Source organism: Antechinus flavipes, chromosome 3 (assembly GCF_016432865.1).
Source record: "Antechinus flavipes isolate AdamAnt ecotype Samford, QLD, Australia chromosome 3, AdamAnt_v2, whole genome shotgun sequence".
NCBI lineage: Eukaryota > Metazoa > Chordata > Mammalia > Dasyuromorphia > Dasyuridae > Antechinus > Antechinus flavipes.
In genome coordinates this window covers 623,301,417-623,322,149 of record NC_067400.1, presented here as the reverse complement: position 1 = coordinate 623,322,149, position 20,733 = coordinate 623,301,417, and the positions used below count along the sequence as shown (strand labels likewise).

The 20,733-nt window shown below is 59.3% G+C and overlaps 4 protein-coding genes across 11 annotated transcripts in view; 2 read left to right on the top strand and 2 right to left on the bottom strand.

Moving 5' to 3' along the window:
* TTYH1 (tweety family member 1) overlaps positions 1 to 20,733 on the top strand; it is a 69,160-nt gene that overhangs the window by 13,735 nt on the left and 34,692 nt on the right. For 2 of the 8 annotated variants that reach the window (XM_051989675.1, XM_051989673.1), the window contains one exon: positions 598 to 1,456. The exons of 3 other annotated variants lie outside the window; for them this stretch is intronic. In XM_051989675.1, coding sequence (XP_051845635.1) covers position 598 — 1 coding nt within the window. In that variant the 3' untranslated portion in view covers positions 599 to 1,456. 3 more of the 8 variants (XM_051989668.1, XM_051989669.1, XM_051989671.1) reach the window with 3 other exon arrangements.
* On the top strand, positions 4,215 to 15,875 carry LENG8 (leukocyte receptor cluster member 8). The gene is made up of 16 exons (XM_051989663.1): positions 4,215 to 4,488; positions 4,998 to 5,085; positions 5,274 to 5,448; positions 5,660 to 5,761; positions 5,835 to 5,948; positions 6,956 to 7,208; positions 7,439 to 7,580; positions 7,689 to 7,892; positions 8,035 to 8,316; positions 8,446 to 8,586; positions 8,732 to 9,020; positions 9,109 to 9,210; positions 9,296 to 9,364; positions 9,598 to 9,727; positions 9,802 to 10,009; positions 14,767 to 15,875. Exons 1-16 carry the CDS (start codon positions 4,230 to 4,232, stop codon positions 14,927 to 14,929), a joined length of 2,721 nt encoding a protein of 906 aa, XP_051845623.1. The 5' UTR covers positions 4,215 to 4,229; the 3' UTR covers positions 14,930 to 15,875.
* LENG9 (leukocyte receptor cluster member 9) lies at positions 16,034 to 17,909 on the bottom strand. The gene has a single exon (XM_051989678.1). The coding sequence runs from the start codon at positions 17,835 to 17,837 to the stop codon at positions 16,347 to 16,349; it is 1,491 nt and encodes a 496-aa protein (XP_051845638.1). The 5' UTR covers positions 17,838 to 17,909; the 3' UTR covers positions 16,034 to 16,346.
* CDC42EP5 (CDC42 effector protein 5) lies at positions 18,099 to 19,602 on the bottom strand. Its single transcript, XM_051989687.1, has 3 exons — positions 19,504 to 19,602; positions 19,256 to 19,366; positions 18,099 to 18,775 (listed from the first exon to the last, which is right to left on the bottom strand). The coding sequence occupies exon 3, from the start codon at positions 18,773 to 18,775 to the stop codon at positions 18,275 to 18,277; it is 501 nt and encodes a 166-aa protein (XP_051845647.1). The 5' UTR covers positions 19,256 to 19,366; positions 19,504 to 19,602; the 3' UTR covers positions 18,099 to 18,274.

Below are 20,733 nucleotides of genomic sequence, written 5' to 3'. Positions count from 1 at the left end.
AGATCTATCCTTCCTTTGACCTCCCTCCTGCCCCACCCCGTGCTCACTACAGCTAAAGACAAAACCTCTTTTTCTTATGTTACTTGACTCTCATTCTGCATTGACACTCCTGATATACTTAATCAGACCCTGCCCCACTGTTAGAATTTACACTCCATACTTAATCTTCCAGGCATATTTTTAAGATCCAAGTTTGTTGGTGAGTTCCCTTTGCAGCCAAATTGGTGTATTCAGAAAACACTCCATTTTCCTCTTTACTATGACTGTTTCTCTCCATAGAACTTCATTCTGAAGAGTTTTCTCTGATTCAACTTAATCTAACCACACCTTCATAGTTTTGGTTCTGAGGATCCTCCGATTTCCCAGGACCACTGAAAATCTCTTCCCTAAATCTGCAGACTGTGTCTGGCTTTCCTCTCCTTTTCTAACAAATTCCTACATTTTCCTAAAAGGTTCTCCTCTTTCCCAAACCACCGACGGCTTTCTTCACTGTGGTGAGTCAGAACAGAATGGAGGCTCCCTCATCAATTTGTTCCTTTCTCAAAGGATGAAATGAAGTAGGTAGGTCAAAGAGTCATGGCCTGCTTTGTTTTGCAGAGAAAGAGTTGCGCTAGGTGTATGGAGAGCTGATGTCCCCACGGTACCACACTATCAAGCCAGTGAAGTCAGAGAGCCTCAGATATTGAAAGGTCCAACCCCTACATCATACAGACTTTACTTGAAGACCTCCACTGATGGCCAATCAATTTCTTCCCAAGGCAATCTTGCTTCTCGATGATAGGAAGGTTTCTCAAATTCTTTTCTGACTTGTAGCCTAAATTTTCCCTATCCCTTCTCTGTCCCTCCGCCCTCTGGGACCAAAGAGAAATTTCTAACTGCTCCTTCACACAAAAGTCCTTCAAATATTAGCAGGCAGCTCTCTGTCTTTCCTGAGTCTTTTCCTTTGGATAAATCAACTTCACCTGTCTCTGCTTTAAATTGCTTTGTATTTACTTGTATATCTATTAGAGTTTTTAAAATAAAATGGAAGGTCCATTAAAAAAAAAAATTCCCAGTACCTAACACACTGCTTCAAACAAAGGAGGCACCAGCTGCTTGCTGAGGTGCTCATCACTCTAGTTGTATTACCTTGATCCTCTCCAAATCAAAGTCCTTCCTGAGAGGAGGTGTGCGGAACTGATTATAAGACTCCCCGACAAGTGACAGGAATTTCCTCTCCTTAGAGACACTGAGCAGAGGATACAGAAGTCCAGCTTGGACTCAGAGATTTCAGGGATCTAAATCCAGCACTTGATAGATTCTGAATCTCTGGCCACTTATGTGACTGGATGGTCCCTTCCACTTGTCATTTCTGGATGCTGTCTGCTTTAATGCATTCTAAGATTGGACTTCCTTGGCTGCTACAACTCCTTATTGACATAAATCCAGCTCACAATCACTAAGACCCCCAGCTTTTTTTCAGGTGGATTGCTGCCTAGTTGTGGCGCAGCATATGGCTCATGAAACTTGGAGTAGGAAGACAAATTCAAATCTTGCTTCATGAGTAGCACCAAAAGAACATAGTACACGGCAACAGCAAGATTATATGATGATCCATTCTGATGGATGTAGCTCTTTTCAACAGCAAGATGATTCAGGCCAATTCCAATTGTCTTATGATGGAGAGAGCCATCTTCACCTAGAAAGAAGACTGAGGATGGATCACTACATAGTATTTTCACTTTTTTGTTGTTTGTTTTCATTTTGTTTTCTCTCATTTTTTTAAGCTGATTTTTCTTCTGCAGCATGAAAATTGTGGAAATATGTATAGAAGATTTGTACATGTTTAACATATATTGGATTACTTACTGTCTAGAGGAGGGGGTGGGGGATGGAGGGAAAAATTAGGAACACAAAGTTTTGCAAGGGTAAATGTTGAAAATTATGCATATGTTTTGAAAATAAAAAAGCTTAAATTAAAAAAAATTTAAAAACCTAAATCTTGCTTCAGTCATTTACTAGATGTGTGTGATCCTGAAAAATCACTTAAATTCTCTGTGCTTCAATTTATCTGCAAAATATGAACAAGGATAACACTTGCCTCACAGGGTTGTTGTGAAGATCCAATGAGAGAACATTTATATAAGTGTTTAGCTAATCTTAACATGCTAATAAACATTAACTATGACTTTCTTATGCTCATGAAGGTTTTTAAAAAAATCAAAACGTTAAGATATTACTTTATCTCTCAAATTTCACCTTATCAGATTTTGTCTGATGTTCAGGCATGTTAAAGTTTCATAGAATCTTGTCTCCAGAATTTTCTTTTTATTTTACAAGTTTAATTGGAGACCTTTGTTTTTATATCCCAGTCACTTTTGGACATAACACAAATTGTTCTCTCTTCCCCGTCCTCATTAAACTACGCTTTGTAATGAAAAATATTCAAATAAAACAACTGCTACAGTGACCGCATCTGACCATGGGTGAAACCTTCTGCCCTCTTGGTTCAGAACGGGGAGGTCTGGAAGTCTGAGTTATCTATTCTCTGGAATCACAATTACTTTTTCAGTTACTCAGACTTGGGACTTCCCTCTTGGTAATATCATCAGACCCTGTGGTAGGGTCACTCACTCAGTTTCTAAATGATACAAATCACTTCCCAGCTGAACAGGGATCCACTTTTCCAACTCTTTGGTAATGTTTAAAAGCGGCTGTGAATTTGGTTATGCATGGGGACTTGTCTGTCTGATCTCTGGAGGACAAAGTAGCTTTTCTGCACAATTCTGCATCATCTAAACCACGCAGGTCTATATTCAGTTAACAAGCACTGATTAAGCACCAGGTTCGGGAGCGCACCCTGTGGATAGAAAGGCCACACCACGGACCCTGACCTCAGGGAGAACGCGTCCTAGTGAAGAGATACATGTAAATCCTACCTAGCTACGTGAGACAAATGTAACCTGACGAGGGAAGGGATTGGGAGGGCAGCAGGAGAGGACTTCTGCAGAGGGGGGCATTGGCTTCTTGAAGGAAGGCAGGGAGAGGATTCCAGCGCGGGGAGGAAGGAGTGAAAAAGCCCCAGATGGGAGCTGGAGGGTTGTGCGCCCTCCCTGGAGCACGTCAAGGAGAGCCTCTTGCTCGCTGACAAGAAGCTGAGCTTTGGGGTTAGTCAGGCCACCAGGCCAAACTGAACTGGATTATGGTCCAGCCTCTCCGTCTCTAACACGGGCAAGAAGGGAAGGAAAACAATTAAGCGCCAGTCCTGTGCTAGGAACCGTGCTAAGCACTTGAGCTATTTTGAGGTGGGTTCTATTGATATCCCCATTTTACAGATGAGGAAACTGATCTGCGTCAGTTTCAGGGTCTCCCGGCGGGATTTCCATTGGTGAGTTCAGGTCCAGGGTTGGATCTACTGCGCCCCCTGGTGGCCTCGGGTTGGCTTTGCCAACAATCTAGAGAGGCAGCGCACAGCTGCGATTCCACGCGGAATGCTCTGGTGGGGGCGGCGGGGCTGTGCATGGGGCAGTCGGTGGGGGCGTCTTCCGAAGATCACCAATTATGCCTTTAATAAGCTGCTCTGAAAAATTACTTTTGCTGGCTCAGCGATCCTCTCCGGCAATTCTGCCGGCGTCCAAGGTCGCCCGATTCCAGGACTGACCCGGGCAGCCAGGTGCCCTTTCTCTCTAGAGCTGCCAGAGAAGGCGGGGGGTTTCATACGCCTTTGCCCCTCACCTCTCTCTGCCCCTTCCTGTGCCAGCTCACAGCTGGCGTCTCTCTTCTGGACTCCAGCTCAGAGCCCAGGTCCCAGCCTGCGGCCTCTCTATACCATTTCAGTGCTGAGCTCAGGGCCGGGGTCTCTGTGCCCCGTCCCTTCCCCCCCGCCCCCCGTTCGGGTCTCTTCTACATGTGCCCCCCTTTCTCCTCCCCGTGCCTGGGTCTCCTCTGTCTGAGACCACCCCCGACAGTGTCCGGGTCTCCTCGGTGCCAACCACTGCCCGGAGTGCCTTGCTGCTCTCCCTGCTCTCCCTCCTCGGCAACCTTTTTCCTTCCTTCACTCCCTCTCTTCCGGCTAAAAACTCGGCGCCACGCCTATTCTTCAAGCCCGATTCAATTGGGCTGTGGCTTACCCCGGGGGCGGGCCCATCGAGGCCTCTCAAACTCTCTTTGGCTGAACCTTCCTGTTTTCCCTCCCCTTCTCGGGCCTCCAGGAAAGGCGGGCCTACCAGAATGGAGCCGTAGAAGGCGGGATGAGTGAGATCACTGTCTCTCTTCTCATTGGTCCTTCTCGTCGTCATTCCGAGTCCTTTAAAGCTTCGGACGGGGGAGGGGAGCCTTTAGGAGCAGGCCGGGTTTGGAATGTCCCATTGGCCTTTGCGATGGCTACGGGGCGGGGCGCGCGACGGCGTGCTGACGTTGTGCGCGTGCGCTCCCTCGCCACGTCCCTTCCTCCTCTGCTGCCGTCTCTCGCGCGTTGGATTCATCGCCGGAGGAAGAAGCCGCCGTCAGGTGAGGAAGCCTTTGGTGCCGCCATCTTGGGCCTGGCCGGGCCGGGCGGCGGGCGCAGGGTGCGAGAGTGGGGGTCCTGCGGCGGTGCTTCCGTGCGTCTACAGGGTTCCGCCAGGGCTCGAGACCCCGTCCGCCCTCGCGGCCCCGGGCCAACGGCCCAGACGCGAACCTCAACGGCGGGGTGGCGGCGCCACCGCGCATGCGCGATTCCCACCACTTGGGCGTTTGGGTCTCGGTGGGGACGTTGCGCATGCGCGGCCTCCGCCCTCTCCGGGCAGTTTAGACCCCGAGGTCTGGAGGCGCGCGCCCGTGGCGGGGACGGTGCGGGGGGGAGGGGGGAAAAAGCAAGCCTGGCCCCGGTGCGCAGGCGCAGAGGCGGGGTGGCGGCCCGCCGGCCCTTCGCCTCCAGAACCACAGCCCTGCCTCCCGGCCTTAGTGTGGGCGGGCCGGGGGCGCCCCCGCCGTCCCACCCTCCGCGCCCTCTCCTCACCTCCGCCCTCTCCCCGCAGTGAGCAGGGGGCCGCGGTCCTGGGACCCCCGCGCCCAGCCCGAGGTCCGGATGGCCGCCAATGTGGGGGACCAGCGCGGTGCCGAGTGGTGAGTGGGCCGGGGGGCGGCCCGACCTCCCTTGGGTCCGGGGAAGGGGCCACGCATGGGCGGGGCCCGGAAGAGGGAGGGGTCACTGGGCCCCGCCCTAGCCCGGCTTGCCGCCCCCTCGCCCCGGCGCCGGGGTTCCCCCACCCCGGAGTTCCATGAGTCTATGAGGTCATGTCCTGTGTCCGCAGGGCAGCCCAGTACAGCCTGGGCAGCGGGCCAGCCCGGGAGAGCAGCATGGACGCGCCGATGCACGAGAATCCCGAGTGGGAGAAGGCTCGCCAGGCCCTGGCCAGCATTAGCAAAGCCAGCGCCACGGGCAGCTCGGCCAAGACCAGCAGCAATGGCCAGGTGGCCACTGCCCAGGTGAGGCTCCCCCTGCCGGCTGCGCCCGCTTCTCTGTGCACTGGGGGAGGGGGCCCCCAGCGTGTCTGGGAAGTGAGGCCGGGAGGCCGGGAGGCTGGAGCGGAGTCATCCTTGGCCCTTCCCCTCTTTTCCCCAAGTGTATTTCGGAGCTCCCGGGAGGAGGGTGGGTGTCCGTGTCCCTCACTCTGTGCCCCCCCCCGTGTCCCTTCAGTACGTGGCTCAGGCCGACGCGGCGGCGCTCCAGCAGCAGCAGTATTACCAGTGGTACCAGCAATACAACTACGCCTACCCCTACAATTACTATTACCCCATGGTGAGTGCCGGGGCCAGAGGGGGGGCCGGGGCGGCCGCCTGACCCCCCCACTGACCCCTGACCTGTCTCCTAGAACATGTACCAAAGCTACGGCTCCCCCGGCCAGTACAGCCTGACCACCACCTACGCCTCGGCAGCCCCGCAGCAGGCGGCGACCCCTGGGCAGCACCAGGGGGGCCTCACCCAGGTAAGAACCAGGGGGCGCTCGGTTGTCTCTGCTTCGCCGGGGCCCAGGCCGCCGGACCGGGGTCTGTCCGCTTAGTCCAGATGAGGAGCCTGAGATCCCTGGAGGCAGGGAGACTCTCCCAAGGGTTAACCACGTAAAGTCCCGTTCTCTCTGATTGGCCACCCCTGCGGCTCATCTTTCTTGGTGGAGGGGATCCCAATAGTCAGAGAGCTCAGGTGCTCGCAGGGCCTGTGGGGAGACTGTTTGGGGCCTTTTTCTCCGATTCCCCCTCTTGGGCTGGACGGCCTCTAACGTTCTTGCTGTGGGACCGAGCAAGCCACTACGTGCTTGGATTTCATTATTGATGAGAGCAGAATTCTCTGCACCAACCCAGCAAAACTACTGCAAATCTGAGGTCGCTCCATTGATTGGTGTCGTAGATAACGACCCCTGGCTCTGTGTGTCTCTGTCTTTGCTGGCTCTGTCCAGTGGGAGGGGGGAAATCGGTGGCCTCTAAGGCCCCTTCCTGCTATGAGCTATGGAACCGGCTGTTGTCTCCCTTTGGCTCTTCCCCCCACTTTTCTCCCGCTGTCAATAGCAGGGGTTCTTATCTATGGAGTAAGTTTTGGCGATTCTGAACTGGATGGGCAAAAAAAGGGCGTAGGTTTTTAAGTTTTTCCTGTGCAAATGTAGCATTTTTGTTTGTCAAGGACTTTAAGAAACCCAGCCCAGCAGCCTTCTGAGAGGAGTCCCTGGTCTTCAGCTGGCTGCCAGCAGGGTCCATAAGTACTCCTTGCTCTGCCCCAGCCCTCACTCAAGCCAAACATTGCAACAGTGGCATCGAAGGGAGGCAGATCTGTGGGTCACATGTTAACCTAGGAACCAAGCTTTTGGCTTTCTCCCGTGTGTCTCCTCAAAGGTTTCCCGGTCGCTTTTTCACAAGCTCCAGGCCACGAGTTGTGGGCCAAGTTTGATGTCTGGTTTCGATCGGGGCCTCCCCGCGGTAACCATGTTTCTTACCTTGCTAGCCTCCAGTTCCCGGCATGGAAGAATCGATGTCTTATCCGACCCCTCCTCAGCAGTTACCAGCAGCCCAGCCCCCTCAGCCACCCCCACCCCCTCAACACGCAGGCCACACGCTGGGGAGTGGGGCTCAGCCCGGGGCCTCCTCGGCCCAGCACGGGCAAGCCAGCCCGGTCACCAATCAGGCCTACGGGCAGCACGGTTACTCGGAACCCCCCAAGCCCAAGAAAGGACAGCAGCTGTGGAACCGCATGAAACGTGAGTGTCGGCTCCTCGGCCAGTCTGGGCTCAGAAGGCCCGAGCGGGTGGTAGCGTGGTGGTTGTGGGAGCCTCGGGGCGGAGGCCCTGAAGCCGCCCTTGGGTCCCCCTTGGGGTTGCCTCCTTCCTGTATAAACCAGCCTAACGGGGCAGCCTCTCCACTCTCCTCCCTCCTCCCCTTTGGAGCAGACGACCCCGGCCCTCAGGGTTCTGTTTTCTACCTTTCCCAGAAGCCCCAGGAGCAGCCAGTGTCAAGTTCAACATCCAGAAACGGCCCTTTGTGGTCACCAGCCAGAACTTTAACTCTGGCTCCGAGGGACAACACGGCGGCTTCGGGGCCCAGGCCAATGCGGAGAAGTCCCAGGGCCACAGGTGACTCCCCCCTCCCCCCCACGCCTGGGCCCGGCCCCTCCTGGGAGTGGGCGAGGGTCAGGGCCCGCGAATCTCCGTGACGTGTCTCTGTCCCCGCCTTCCCTGCAGCGGCATGCCCCCGAACCGGAACTTATCGGGGAAGCCCGAGGACTGGCCCCAAGACATGAAGGAGTACGTCCAGCGCTGCTTCACCGCCTGCGAGTCTGAGGAGGACAAGGACCGGACGGAGAAGCTTCTCAAGGAGGTCCTTCAGGCCCGGCTCCAGGACGGCTCGGCCTACACCATCGACTGGAGCCGAGAGCCGCTGCCGGGGTGAGGCGGGGGAGAGGCCGGGGCTCCCACGGGACTGGGCCCGGGCCGGTCCCCGGGGGGCGGCGCTCCTGGTTGTTGGCCGACTCGCCTTGGAGCGCCGCGATCCAGAGCTAAGGGGGGGACTGTCGTCCTTTCCCTTCAGGCTGAGCCGGGACGCTGTGACAGAGAGCCCCAAGAAGAAGCGGTGGGAAGCCTCGTCCATCCTTCACCCCGCCCGAGGAGCCGGGGGGACACCTCGGGGCGGGGGGACGCAGCCCCAGCGGGGGGCAGGCGGCACCGGGAGCGCCGGCCGGGGGCGCGGCAGCAGCTTTGCCACCAAATTTGGGAATCGGAACGTGTTCATGAAGGATAACAGCTCCTCCTCAAGCACAGACTCACGCTCTCGGTCCTCCTCCCGCTCTCCTTCCCGTCATTTCCGCCGCAGGTAACGGGAAGGGCATCGGAAGGGAGCCCTGGGCCCATGGGCCGCCGGGAAGGGGGCCAGCTGACGAGAAGCCCCGGGCTTGGGCTGAGCCCTCTTGTTTTCTCTCTCCCTCCCCTGCGTTTCCCTTAGTGACTCGCATTCAGACTCAGATAGTTCCTACTCGGGCAGCGAGTGTCACCCAGGGGGGCGAAGAAACCCACCACCGAAAGGCCGGGGCGGCCGGGGCGCTCACATGGACCGGGGGCGAGGGCGAGTGCAGCGGGGGAAGAGGTGAGGTCTCACCGAGGGGGAGGAAGAGGCAAGGACGGGAAGGGGGGGCGTCCCCCTCCAGCTTCCCCGGGAGCTTCCTCTCCATCCCCAGCACCTTTGTCCAGCGACCGGCTGGGACGCAGCTAACGGTCGTCCTCTCGTACAGGCACGACCTCATCCCCGCCAAGCGCAGCCGCAAGAAGCCGGCGGCCGCCATGGAGTGCGAGGACCCCGAGCGGGAGTTGAAGAAACAGAAACGGGCGGCGCGGTTCCAGCACGGGCATTCCCGGCGCCTGCGCCTGGAGCCTTTGGTGCTGCAGATGGGCAGCCTGGATGGCGGCAGCGCTGACCCTGACTGGAACGAACTCAAGATCGTGGGCACCTGCCCGGACATCACCAAACACTACCTGCGGCTGACCTGTGCGCCAGACCCCTCCACCGTGAGGCCCGTGCCTGTGAGTGCCCTGGGGCGGCCCCTGGGGGCGGGGTCCTCCCTGCAGCCTTCTCCCAGGCTTGGGCTCAGCAGCCTCTCCGGCCTTTCAGATCCTGAAGAAGTCGCTGTCCATGGTGAAGTCTCACTGGAAGGAGAAGCAGGATTACGCCTTCGCCTGTGAGCAGATGAAGTCCATCCGCCAGGACCTGACAGTGAGTCTGGGACCCAGGCCCGGGCAGTGGGAGGTGGGGGGGGCGGGCCTGGGGTCGAGCCTCTAAGCTTCCCTCCCTCCTTCAGGTCCAAGGTGTCCGAACTGAGTTCACAGTGGAGGTGTATGAAACCCACGCGCGCATTGCCCTGGAGAAGGTGAGCAGGCCGGGCCCCCTCCCTCCCTCTGCCCGCGCCCTCCTTCCCTCCCTCCCTCCCCAGCCGTGCCCTCTGCCCACCCCCTCCTTCCCTCCCTCCCCAGCTGCCCCCTCTGCCCGTCCCCTCCCTCCTTCCCACTCTCCCTCCCACTAGCCCCCTCCCTTCTTCCTTCCCTGGAAGCACTCTTGGACCCTCGGGACTGTCGCAGCCTCATCTGTCCTTGTCCCCCTCAGGGCGACCACGAGGAGTTTAACCAGTGCCAGACGCAGCTCAAGTCTCTGTATGCGGAAAACCTGCCGGGCAACGTCGGGGAGTTCACCGCGTACCGCATCCTCTACTACATCTTCACCAAGAACTCGGGGGGTGAGCCGGGGGAGGTGCCGGCGGGCGGGGCGGCTGCTTGGGGGGCGCCGCTCACTGCCTCTGCTCTTCCCCAGACATCACCACAGAGCTGGCTTACCTGACCCGAGAGCTGAAGGCGGACCCCTGTGTCGCACACGCCCTGGCGCTGCGGGCGGCCTGGGCTCTGGGCAACTACCACCGTTTCTTCCAGCTCTACCGAAACGCGCCCTGCATGTCAGGCTACCTTGTGGACAAGTTTGCTGATAGGGAACGGAAGGCTGCTCTCAAGGCCATGATCAAAACGTATGTGAGGGCCGCCCAGTCCCCCCACGTGCTCATTCCTGTGCCTGCCCCTCCCCTCGGCCTGCTCTTCGTGTGCCCGCTCCTCAGGGGCGGGCCCCCGCTGCTCTCCCTGTCACTGCGCTCTCTCTTGTCTCCTCCCCGGCTCCCTGGGCATCTCCCATTTTTGTCCTTTTGTCTCCCCTCTTCCTCCCAGCCCCCCGACTCTTTCCTCTCGTTCCTCCCAAAGCCTCCCTTCATTTGTTTCTGCCCTGCACCGTTGCCGAGTCACTTTAGAAGTGCCCTTGAGCCCCCAGGCTGAGTTGTGTGAGGAGATCCCCCAGCCCGAGGCGCCCCAGGAGCCTCAGAACTTCAGGTCCTCCTCTAGTTCAGCCCAGACCCGAGAAGGAACCCTTTTCCGCTATCCCCCAAAGCCGGCAATGCTGCTCCGTTCACTGCCGCAGCCTGCCCTTCGGCCTCAGGCAGCCCGTCGCTCCCGGGCCCCCCTCTAAGCCCTCGTTCCTGGGAGGCCCAGGAGGCCTCGCAGCCTGCTCTGCTGCACTCCCACCCCCACCCAGACGCTTTCATTTCAGAGCAGCGTCCTCCCAGCCCCTTCCCTCTAGTGTGGCTTCCAGGAGTGCTCCCATGTGCTCCTTGTGGCTGGGTGTTGTGCCCCAGGCTGCTTATGGGGTGCAGAACCCCCCAGGGAGGTGACCGGCACCCCAGATCCCCTTGCGTGCTGGACCTTGTCCTTGGGGCCTCCGCTGTCTCTTTTCAAAACCATTGGTGGGATTATTGAGCAGCACCGAGTCCCCGGGACTTTGCTAGAGGTGGGCGGCCTGGGGCACACCTCAGAGGGCTTGGGTTCAAATTCCACCTCAGAGAGTTGCCTGTGGCTGTGACCTTGGGCCACTTACTAAAGCTCCCTGGGCCTCAGTTTCCTCAACTGTCAAAAACAGCCCAAACACACAAAGGTTGGACAAGCTGGTGTCGGAGCTCCTTGGGGTGAAGCTCTGGGTGCTTTGAGCCCGCCACCCACTCACGCCTCAGCTTTAGCTCCAGCCACTTGGCAGCCAGGGGGCCTCCTCACGGTCTCAACTCGGCTAACCTGCACCTTTTTTCCCAGTCGGCTGTTAAATGCTCAGTTAAAGTCTAGGTAAGCTAGAGGCAGTTTCCCTGATGGACCAGCTTAGGAGCAAAGGGAAAGTCGGTGAGACCGGATCTTGTTGGGGGGAAGCTGCTTGGGCTGCTGGCTCTTGTACCTTCTCCAGCCCGCCAGTGCTCCCGCATTCACCGCGACCCTGGGCTCATCCAGCTCTTGGCTCAGCAGCCCCCAAAAGGGCAGTGTTCCTGTGGGTCACGGGACTTGGTCTCGAGAACACTCGGGCATCCCTCTCCTGCTGAGAACATCCTCTTAAGCAGGTGGCTCTCTGTCCTTGGCGGAGCCCAGAAGCTCAGCCCCTCCCATGCTTCTGTCTGTCTCTGTGTGTGTCTCTGTCTCTCATATTCTCCCTCTCTCTTTTCATGTTAATGAGCCCAATCCCTTCCATCCATTCTTGATCCTCTTCTCCACGACAGCTGCCGAGCGGTCTCCCCATTGCTTGTCTTGTCTGTCTCATCATCTCCCTCGGCAGATGCTGAGCTCGTGTCTTAGCCTGCGATTTCCTGTTGGTCTGAAGGCACTTGCTCTTGTGTCTTCTGTGGCCTTTGGTCTTTTACATTTAGTTTGTTAGAACCAGGGCTTACTCAACTATAGCCCTTGGGCCTCGGCAGAGTTTCTACTTCTCAGTCCTAGTTTTATTTTAGAATCCCAGGAAGGAAACTTACTAAGTGCCTACTACGTGCCGGACGCTATGCTAAAGACTTCGGTTTTATCTCATTTGATTCTCTTAATCTTGAGGCTATTGTTTTCCTCATTCTACACATGGAGACACTGAGGCAGAGATGGTTTGCTCAAGGTTGTGCAGCTAGTGTTTAAAGATGGATTGGAACTCGGTTCTTTTTGAGATCCTGGCCTGCTGCTCTGTACACTTTGACCCTAAATACCTAGGGGAAACAGCAGAGACTTAGGAGTTCAGGCCTCTCTGTGTCTACAGCAGTGAGACCCTCACTTGCTTGAGGCCTTAATACACATGGACATAAGAGGATCTTGCCTGTTGAAGTCCCTGATCATCTGTACAGATTTCTTTTTTTTAATTCAATAGTGTTTTATTTTTCCAATTACTCGAGATAATTTTCAACTTTGATTTTTGTAAGATTGATTTGCACATTTTTTCTCCTTCCTTTCCTTCTCCCTCCCCAAGACAGCAAACAAGCTGATAGACGTTACACAGTACGCTCATTTTAAACATTTCTATATGAGTCGTGTTGGGAGGAAAATCAGAACTAAAGAGAAAAACCAAGAGAAAGGAAAAAAAAAAGAAAATATTAGATCTTTCTCCACATTCAGTCTCCATAGTTCTCTCTCTGGAGGTGGAAAGCATTCCCCCCAAGTCTCTTGCATTCGCCTTGGAGCATTGCTGAGAAGATCCAAATCTGTCTCAGGCCATCGAATGATCTTGTTGCTGTGTGCAATGTTTTTCTGGTTCTTCATGTTTCGTTGCGCATCAGTTCATGTGAATCTTCCCAGGCCTTTCTGAAACCTGCCTGCTCATCATTTCTTACAGAATAATAGTATTTCATTACATTTATATACCACGACTTGTTCGGCCGTTCCCCGACTGAGGGGGCAGCCACTCTTCTTCCAATTCTTTGCCCCCACAAAAAGGGCTGTTAGAAACTTTTTTCTTTTTCCATCTTCTGTGATTTCTGGGAACTGGTAGACTGTTGGATCAAAAGGTATAGTTTTACAGCTCTTTGGGGCAAAATGTTTTCCACAATGGTTGGATCAGTTCACAACTCTACCAGTGTGTTAGTTTTCCCACCTCTCTGCCAACATTTATCATCATTTCCAGTCATCTTGGCTAATCTGAGAGGTATGAGATGATATCTCAAGAGTTGTTCTAATTTGCATTTGTCTAATGATTTTAGAGCATTTTTTCACATGACCACATGGCTTTAATGTCATGAAAGTTTTCATTTCTTTTGACCATTTATCGTGGGAAAAGAACTTGTATTCCAAATTTGACTCGTTTCTATATCTTAGAAATAAGGACGTCATCAGAAACACTGATTGTTTTTTGCTTCTCTTAGTCTTGGCTGCATCGGTTTTGTTTGTGAAAAAACTTTTAGATTTACTGTCATCAAAGTTGTCATGATGCTTTCTATTTGTTTGGTCGTAAATTGCTTCTTTCTCCAAAGATGTGACAGGTAGACTATCTCTTACTCTCCTAATTTGCCTTTAGTATCACCTTTTAGCTCGAAATCATGAACACGTTTAGACTTTATCTTGTTATAGGCTGATCTGGCTCAAGTCTCCAAGTGTCCCTTCAGACCATCTCGGCCCGTCCCCCCTGCAGCATTTTAGACTTTTTGCGAGCCTTCGTTGGAGGCGTTGGGAAGCCCGAGTGGCCCATGGGGCTCAGGGGCAGGAAGTGTCTTCCTCTGTGGGGTGTGGCTCTGAATCCTGATTTTTCCGCCAGCAGTCTCTCTTCTCGTACCTGATGCTGCCCCGTCAGCCGGTCTGTCTGCTGGGGACGAGGGCAGCCTCTCTGGTCGTGGTTCTTTCTCATGCTAGCGAGGGTCGGGGCTGCTGGGCGGTCTTCTGTGTACGCTTCCCCACTTGGGTGGGCATTAGCTCTGGGAACCGCTCCTTTCTCTGACTTGTGCTGTCTCCTTGGGGAGTCTCGGGCTCTGGGACAGTTGTGCTCCCAGCTTCTCGGTCTGGAGAGAGAGAGCCCTTCCGTTGGGGCCAGTGCCTCCTGCAGGCCCCTGGCTGGGCTCCTGTTCTCGGGCTGTAGATGTACATGGAAAGTTCTTTCCAACGCCAGCTTGCGCCCAAGGGGCACTGGGGCACAATCGGGCCGGAAGATGAACTCGTGCCTCTTGGCCAAGGTCGCTTCCTTCGGAAGCCCTCGGCACGGCCCGGGTTTGGATTGTAGGTCTCCCGGGAACGTCCGGCCCGACATCCTTGTTACTGATGAGACGGGAGGGGCCCCTGACGGGGCTGAACGTAGATTTGAACCCAGGTTTTCTGACTGTTAAGCCCTGGGCTGTGGGGCCTGGCAGCCCGGAGGGCGGGCCGAGGCCTTTCCCAGGTGGAGCCGCACTTGGGGTCTCCAGCCCCTCGATCTGTGTCGCTTCCCCGTGAGTGTGTGCGTTGTGTCCCCTGGATGGGCGACTGCTTGTGGCCGGTGTGCGCGCGCGTGTGTGTCCGTATCCCGCACGTTCCTGAGCCTGGGGCTTCCTTTTGCTCTCTCCTGCTGCTGCTCTGTCGGGAGCCTCTCCCCCTCCCTCCGTGTCCTGCCTCCTCCCAGCTCCACAGCCAGAGCTGTGCTCCCCTCTCTGAGGGCCGGGAGCCTCGGACTCCTGGTTCCTCATCTCTGTTCTTGTCTTTCCCCCTCACCTTCCCCTACCTCCCTGCACAGGTAAGTGGGGCGGGGCGGGGGGTCGTGGGAGCCGGCGGCCGATGGAGCTTTTCTCCTCTCCCCGGCCTGAAATGCTCCGGGGGGGAGGGCGTCCCCGGGGGGCCTCCTCTGGGCCTACAATCCTGGCCTTGGACGCATTGGGTCCCTCAGCTGGGACCAGGAGGGAGGGGTTGGGGATAGTACCGATTTCCTGGGGGTCCCTGGGCCCCGTCTCTTCCCCCCACCCTTCATCCATGTCTCCTCTTGTCTCCATAGCTTCCGCCCGGCGCTGCCCGTCTCCTTCGTGCAGGGGGAGCTGGCCTTCGAGGGCGAGGCCGCCTGCCGAGCCTTTCTGGCCCCCTTGGGCCTAGGCTACATGGGGCCCGACAACACCAGCATCGACTGCCGGCTCAGCGTGGCGCAGCTGCCCACCTTCTGAGCGCCTGCAGGGGGCGGGTTGGGGCTGGGGCCAGGGCCCGGTCGCCTGCCAGGGCCAGCAGGGGGGTTAGGAAGGACAAGACGGGGCTGGTGGAGGTCTCTCGCCACCCCTGCCCCCCACCTCAATCAGCGTTTACTGGTTTAAACTGGTTTCTTTGAGCCACAGACTGGGATGTACAGATGGGAGAGGCGGGGCCGGAGCCTTTGCCTCCCCTCTCCCCGCCTTTGAAACCCCAGGGATTTTGTACAGAGAATTTTTCTACGTTTTTATTTTCTTGAGTGGGCCTCGGGTGGGAAGCGGGGAGGGTTTGGATAGTGGGTGGCGGGCCGGGGATCTGTAGGTCTGTCTGCCCTGATCTCGCCCCCCCACTAACACTCTCTCAGTGTTTTCTCTCTTTCTCTCCTGAGCTCGTCCCAGGCGCCCGGCCGGTGCCCCATGCCCCCCCACGCAGGAGGGGGCTGGGGGGAAGAAGGAAGAGGGGGTACCTTCAGCCAGCTCTGGGGGGTAACGACCCTCCCCCCCATCCGCCCTGCTCTCACCCCCCACCTTGAAGAGACTCTTGCCGCCCTTTCCCCCGAAGGGGGGGGGCTTCATCTTGTCTGGGGCTGGGGGGGAAGTTGCTTCGGACTGTACACCTGCACCCCCCCGCCCTGAAATGCTGCTGTAGTCAAGAGGACGTCACCCCGAATGCCAAGTCACCGCCGCCGCCGTGGGAGCTGCCGGGACCACAAGTCTGATGCATCTCAAGTTGTATTAAGTTGTCTCCATGTCTTACTCCCTCCCCTCTTTTCCTCCCTTCCCAGTGTCTGTTTTGATTTCTTTCCCCTCCCCTCTTTCCCCCTCCCCCTTCTGGTTCTGCACAGGTAAAAAGGTCATCCCTCCTTTCCTCCCCCCTTCTTGCCTCCATGGGTCACCAGGTCGCATCATTTCTTCCTTTGATATTTTATTTTTTAAATTATTTTCTCCCCCTTTCTTTTCACCCCCCTTCTCCCCCTCCCTTTTCTACCATGTAACTCAATAATGTGCAATGAGATCGAAAACAGCTGGACTGTCAGGCTGCCTCTCCTTTCCAGATGTTCCTGTTTCTTCGACCCTCCCCTTCCCTTCCCACCACCCCTCCCCACCCTCCTTCCTTCCTCCCTCCCTCCTTTCCTGCAACCAAGGAGTGCTGAGCACGGTTTGGGAAAAAAAAAAAATAAGAGAAAGTTAATTAAAGAAAAAAAAAGAAGAGAGAAAGAGAGAGAATGAACTAAGTCCTGGACGTGGCTGGTTTTTTGTTTTGCCTGTTTCTTCCTTCCCCCCACCCCCACTCCCGCCTTGGGGTGCTTCTATCAAGGGGGGCAGCTTGGTGTTGGAGGGCTCCGCCCCCACCGCCACTGAGGAGGCAGGAGGGTGCCTTGGGCGCAGCCTCCCGCGGCTAGTGGAGAGCCCCTGGCAGGGTGGAGGGCACCAGGGGCACCTGGGCTAATACAGAGGACCCCGCCTCGGGTCCCTGCGCCCCTCCCACGGAGCATAGCTGGAGCTCTTCCACCGATTGGCTGCCCAGCTCGGCGTCCCCCGGGGCCTCGGGTAGCGACAAGCGCCCGGGGCTCCCCCGAGGCAGTTTGGCCAGAGTGAGGTGGGGGCCGAGCTCCCGGCCTGCGGCTTCCAGGACCTGAAGCCCCTCGGCCTCGAGGCCCCGGGCCAGGGCCTGGGCTAAGCCCTCGAGGCCCGGGCTTGGGAGGGAATAGATGAGTCTGTGGTCCAGGCACGCCAGGTTCTGGAAATGGAGTGCTCTGGGACAGTGGAAGCCGGGGCCCCGGACCAGTTGTCTCAGGGCCCCCGCGGCCGCGGCCACCTCCCCGGGGCCTGCGAGGCGCAGCAAGACCAAGGTCAGGTGCAGGGCTCCGGGGCTCACGGCCCCGGCCAGGCCGGCCTGGGCCCCGACTACTGCTGCCCGCAGCTGCGGGTCCGTTATCGGGAGGGCTACGAAATGTGTGGGGCGGAGGCCCTCGGCGGCCCCTCTCCCGCTGTCGGAGCGGCCGCTCGTCCCGGGCCCGCCCTCCTCTCCCCGGCCTTTGGGCTCCCTCTCTGGTCCGCGGTCCTCTTCCGGGGCTCCGGGCCTGCCCTCGCTCCGGCCTTTGGCCTCAGTCCCTGGTTTGCCATCCTCTTCCCCAGCTCCGGCCTCCGTTCCGGGCCCGCCCTCCTCTCCCCGGCCTTCGGGCTCCGTCCCGGGCCCGCCCTCTTCTCCGGCTCCGGGCCCGCCGGCCGTGGCGAGCCCGTCCAGGATGGTGGTCCCGCGGCCCGCGGCCGAGCCGAAGACGAGGTCGGTGCGGGAGGCGCGGTCCCACACGAGGCGGCCGCGGTGTCGGAAGTAGCGGATGCGGTGCTGGGGCACGGCCAGCACCCCGGGGCCCAGCGCAGCCAGGTCCTCGTCCCAGCAGAAGGCGGTGAAGGGCTCTTCCTGCACGCCGCGGAAGCGGTCCAGGTAGCCCACGGAGAAGTCGGCGGGCTCCAGGTGAGGGTCCCAGCGGATGCGGTCGATCACCGCCTGGGCCGTCTTCATGGAGGGCTTCTTGCCCTCGGGGCTCGAGGCCGGCCCCGGCAGAGGCTCAGCCCGAGCCCGGCCTTCGGCGCCGGGGTGGGGGAGCCGGCAGCGGGCCCCGAAATGGCAGCGCCCCTCCAGGTAGAAGCGGCAGACGGGCTCCGGACCTCCCCCTTCCTCCATGCCGCCGCCGCCGCCGCCGCCGCCCAGGGCCAAGGGCTGGCTCCCGGGACCCAGGTGTCCCCGGCTCTTCCGGCCTCGCCGGTCACGCCCCTTCGGAGTCCGTGTGCCAGGGGTGAGGCTCTTAAGGGGCCCGCGCAGCGGAGCGGCCCAGCCCGGCTGGTTCCCCTTCTCCGCCGGGGTGGGGGTGGGGTTATCGGTCATGCCCCCGAAAGGGCGGAGGTGTGGCTCCAAGAAGGGCGTGTCCCAAAGCCCTCCCCATGGGAGCACCAGAGACCGTTAGTGTGGCCACGGGCCTGGAAAGGACCTGAAAGAGAAACTGAGGCCCAAAGAATCCCAGTTGCTCTTCCAGCACGAGCACCCTTGTCCCAGGAGCCCGCAGACACTCCCACCCTACCGCCCCAGGAGCCCGCAGACACTCTCCCTAACGCCCCAGGAGCCCGCAGAAACACCGACGCCAAAGCAGCCGAAATAAATGCTATTTATATATAAAGATTTCGGGGGGTGGGGAGCAGCGGCTGGGCATGGAGGGGAAGGGGGAGGGAAGAGGGTGCTATACAGGGGGCATCGTATAAAAACTTCTGGAGCAAGGCTGGGCCGAGGCTTGGGTTCTGGAAGAGAAGCGTCTCCTGGCGGCCCCGCTACAGCCCGATAACTTCATCCAGGTCCTCCTCGGAGCCGAAGCCCCGCTGGGAGGGCAGCAGCCCCCCGTTGGGGGCACTCGAGGCAGCGCCTGCATCCGCTAGGGCCCCCCCTCGATCCATCACTCCCAGCACCTCCTCTAGGAGGGAAGGCCCCAGATCCAGGTGAAAGGACAGAAACGGGTCTCCCGCGGCCGCCCGGGACTCGGCCTGGCCCTCCGAAGGCCGCGGGGGCTGGGGAACCGTGGGGGGTGGCAGGGCAGGGCGCGCGGGGGATGGGGCGGCCGAGGGAGCCGGGGACGGGCCCGGGGACGGGGCCGGGGAGGGGCCGGGACCCCCGCCTCCGCCGCCGTGGCGACTCAGGAAGGACGTGTCCCCAAAGGCATCGCCCCCGCGCCCCACATGCATGGTGTGCCGAAAGTCCCCCAGGGGGGCCGAGATGGCATCTCGATCCAGGCGCTTTTTGGGCACGGCCGGGCCCAGCTGTTTCAGGATGGGCATCTGCGAGGAGAGGAGGGCTCGGGTTAGCCCGGGGAGCTCGGGATGGGGCGGAGAAGCGGCTTTCCCTGCTGTTCCCGACCGGCCCCTCAACGGGCCAGGCTACCCAGAGTCCTCCGGGCTCCCCTCCCGGGGGAGAAGCGAGCGGTCCCCGGAGAGCCCGGCTCTGCCCCCCTCCCCACCCCCCTCCGAGCGCGGCCAGCTTCCCTACTTCCTCCAGCTGGCTCACCTCCACGTGTCCCTGGGTTACCCCTCCCCCTACAAACATCACGGGCCCTCCCAGGCGGAAATCACACCCACCTGGATCCCGCTGGACTGGTTCTCCAGTTCCAGGAGAGGGCTGGGGGGTGGGGAGCCCAGCCCGGTGTGAGCCTGGCCCTCCGCGGTGGCCCGTCTCTCCCCCCACCTCCACCCCCCCCCCCGGCCGCCCACGTGGCTTCTTTGCCCGGGGGCTGGGTCCACCCACCCCACCGTCCCCCTTACCCTTTAGGGGGATCCTTGGGCCCCGGGAGGGTCCTCAGTCCTGGCCAGCTCCACTCTGCTGGGGCTGGGCCCCTTGGGTCCGACTCCTCCTCACGCACCCCCTCCTTTTACCTGGCAAAGGGAGAGCCAGGAGGGGCCTCAGGGACCCGGGCGTCCGAGCCCCCAGCCCTCGCTCCATCGGGGATCCTGCCGTCCAGCCTACCAGCCGCCACCCCCTCGGGGATCCAGACACTCCCGTCCCGTCCTACCTGGCCGGCGGTCAGCCCCAGTTGGAGGGGGCCATGCCAGAAAAGGAGAGCGGAGCGGGAGCCCGAGGATCCGGAGCCGACGCCCAATCTGGCCCCTCGCGGGGTTGGGAGGGTTAAGTCCCTGGCCCCTCCCCCCCATCCCTCCCTCCGTCAGCCCCAAAAGTTTGGCTCTGGGATTTAAAGGGCCAGCTGTCCGGGAATTCCCCCCGGGTGCTGGACCGACCTCAGATTAGGGATAAGGGCCAGAGAGAGGAGGCTGGAATTTCTCCTGGGGCTCGGGAGCCGGAGGAGGCTTTGGGCTGCTGGAGGAGACGCCTGGGAGCCCTTGACCTGCCCCTCCCCCTGGGCCCCCACCGCTCCGCTTCCTGGCCTGGAATTTCCTGGAGCCTGGCTTGGGAAGAGTAATGGCTTCCAGATTCAGCTGGTGGGGGATGGGGCGCTACTAGACAGGATGGAGTGGGAGGAAGAGGACATCGAGGGTCCTTCCAAGGCCAGGAGCACAGGCCTCCCCACTGCCTCTGCCTGGCCGACGCCCGCCCTCCCGGGAGCCCCAGAGAATGAGAGGCGCAGGGCGCCCCCAGATCCCTCCGCTCCCCTCACCCTCCTCCTCCCCGGGGGTCCCTCCCCGCCCTGAGGGGCTACTCTGAGTATCTGCCCTCCTGAGAACCCCAGAGAATGGGAGGCGCAGGGCGCCCCCAGATCCCCCCCTCCCATCCCTCCTCCTCCCCGGGGGTCCCTCCCCGCCCTGAGGGGCTACTCTGAGTATCTGCCCTCCTGAGAACCCCAGAGAATGGGAGGCGCAGGGCGCCCCCAGATCGCTCCTGCTCCCATCACCATCCTCCTCCCCGGGGCTCCCTCCCCGCCCCGAGGGGCTACTCTGAGTTCCAGCCCTGCCTGCCCTCCCGGGAACCCCAGTGAAGGAGAGGCACCAGGGTCCAGCCCTGCCTGCCCTCCCCAGCTGGAGAGGTGCTCCGAGCTCTGCCCCTCACCCGGCCTCTGGATCCCCAGCCAGCTCACTCCCCCTGTTCCCAAGCTCAGTGTCCTCCTTCACAAAGGGAGGCCTCCCCAGCTCAGAACGCTGTCGAGCCTTCCCTCCTTTTGTTCGGTCCTGGCTCTCCCTTTCTGTGTCTGGGGAGCTGGGGGGCTGTGGGGCCGTGGGGGCCGTGGGGGAGATGGCGCTCATTCACGGGCATGAGAGGGAACGTTGGGCTGGAGGCCGCCGGTCCCGGA

Coding starts and splice junctions, on each gene's coding strand:
- LENG8 (XM_051989663.1), top strand. CDS start 4,230: ATGAGTGAGATCACTGTCTCTCTTCTCATTGGTCCTTCTCGTCGTCAT. Junction 5,086..5,273: donor GACCAGCGCGGTGCCGAGTG/GTGAGTGGGCCG, acceptor CTGTGTCCGCAG/GGCAGCCCAGTACAGCCTGG. Junction 9,365..9,597: donor CGCGCATTGCCCTGGAGAAG/GTGAGCAGGCCG, acceptor TGTCCCCCTCAG/GGCGACCACGAGGAGTTTAA.
- LENG9 (XM_051989678.1), bottom strand. CDS start 17,837: ATGACCGATAACCCCACCCCCACCCCGGCGGAGAAGGGGAACCAGCCG.
- CDC42EP5 (XM_051989687.1), bottom strand. CDS start 18,775: ATGCCCATCCTGAAACAGCTGGGCCCGGCCGTGCCCAAAAAGCGCCTG.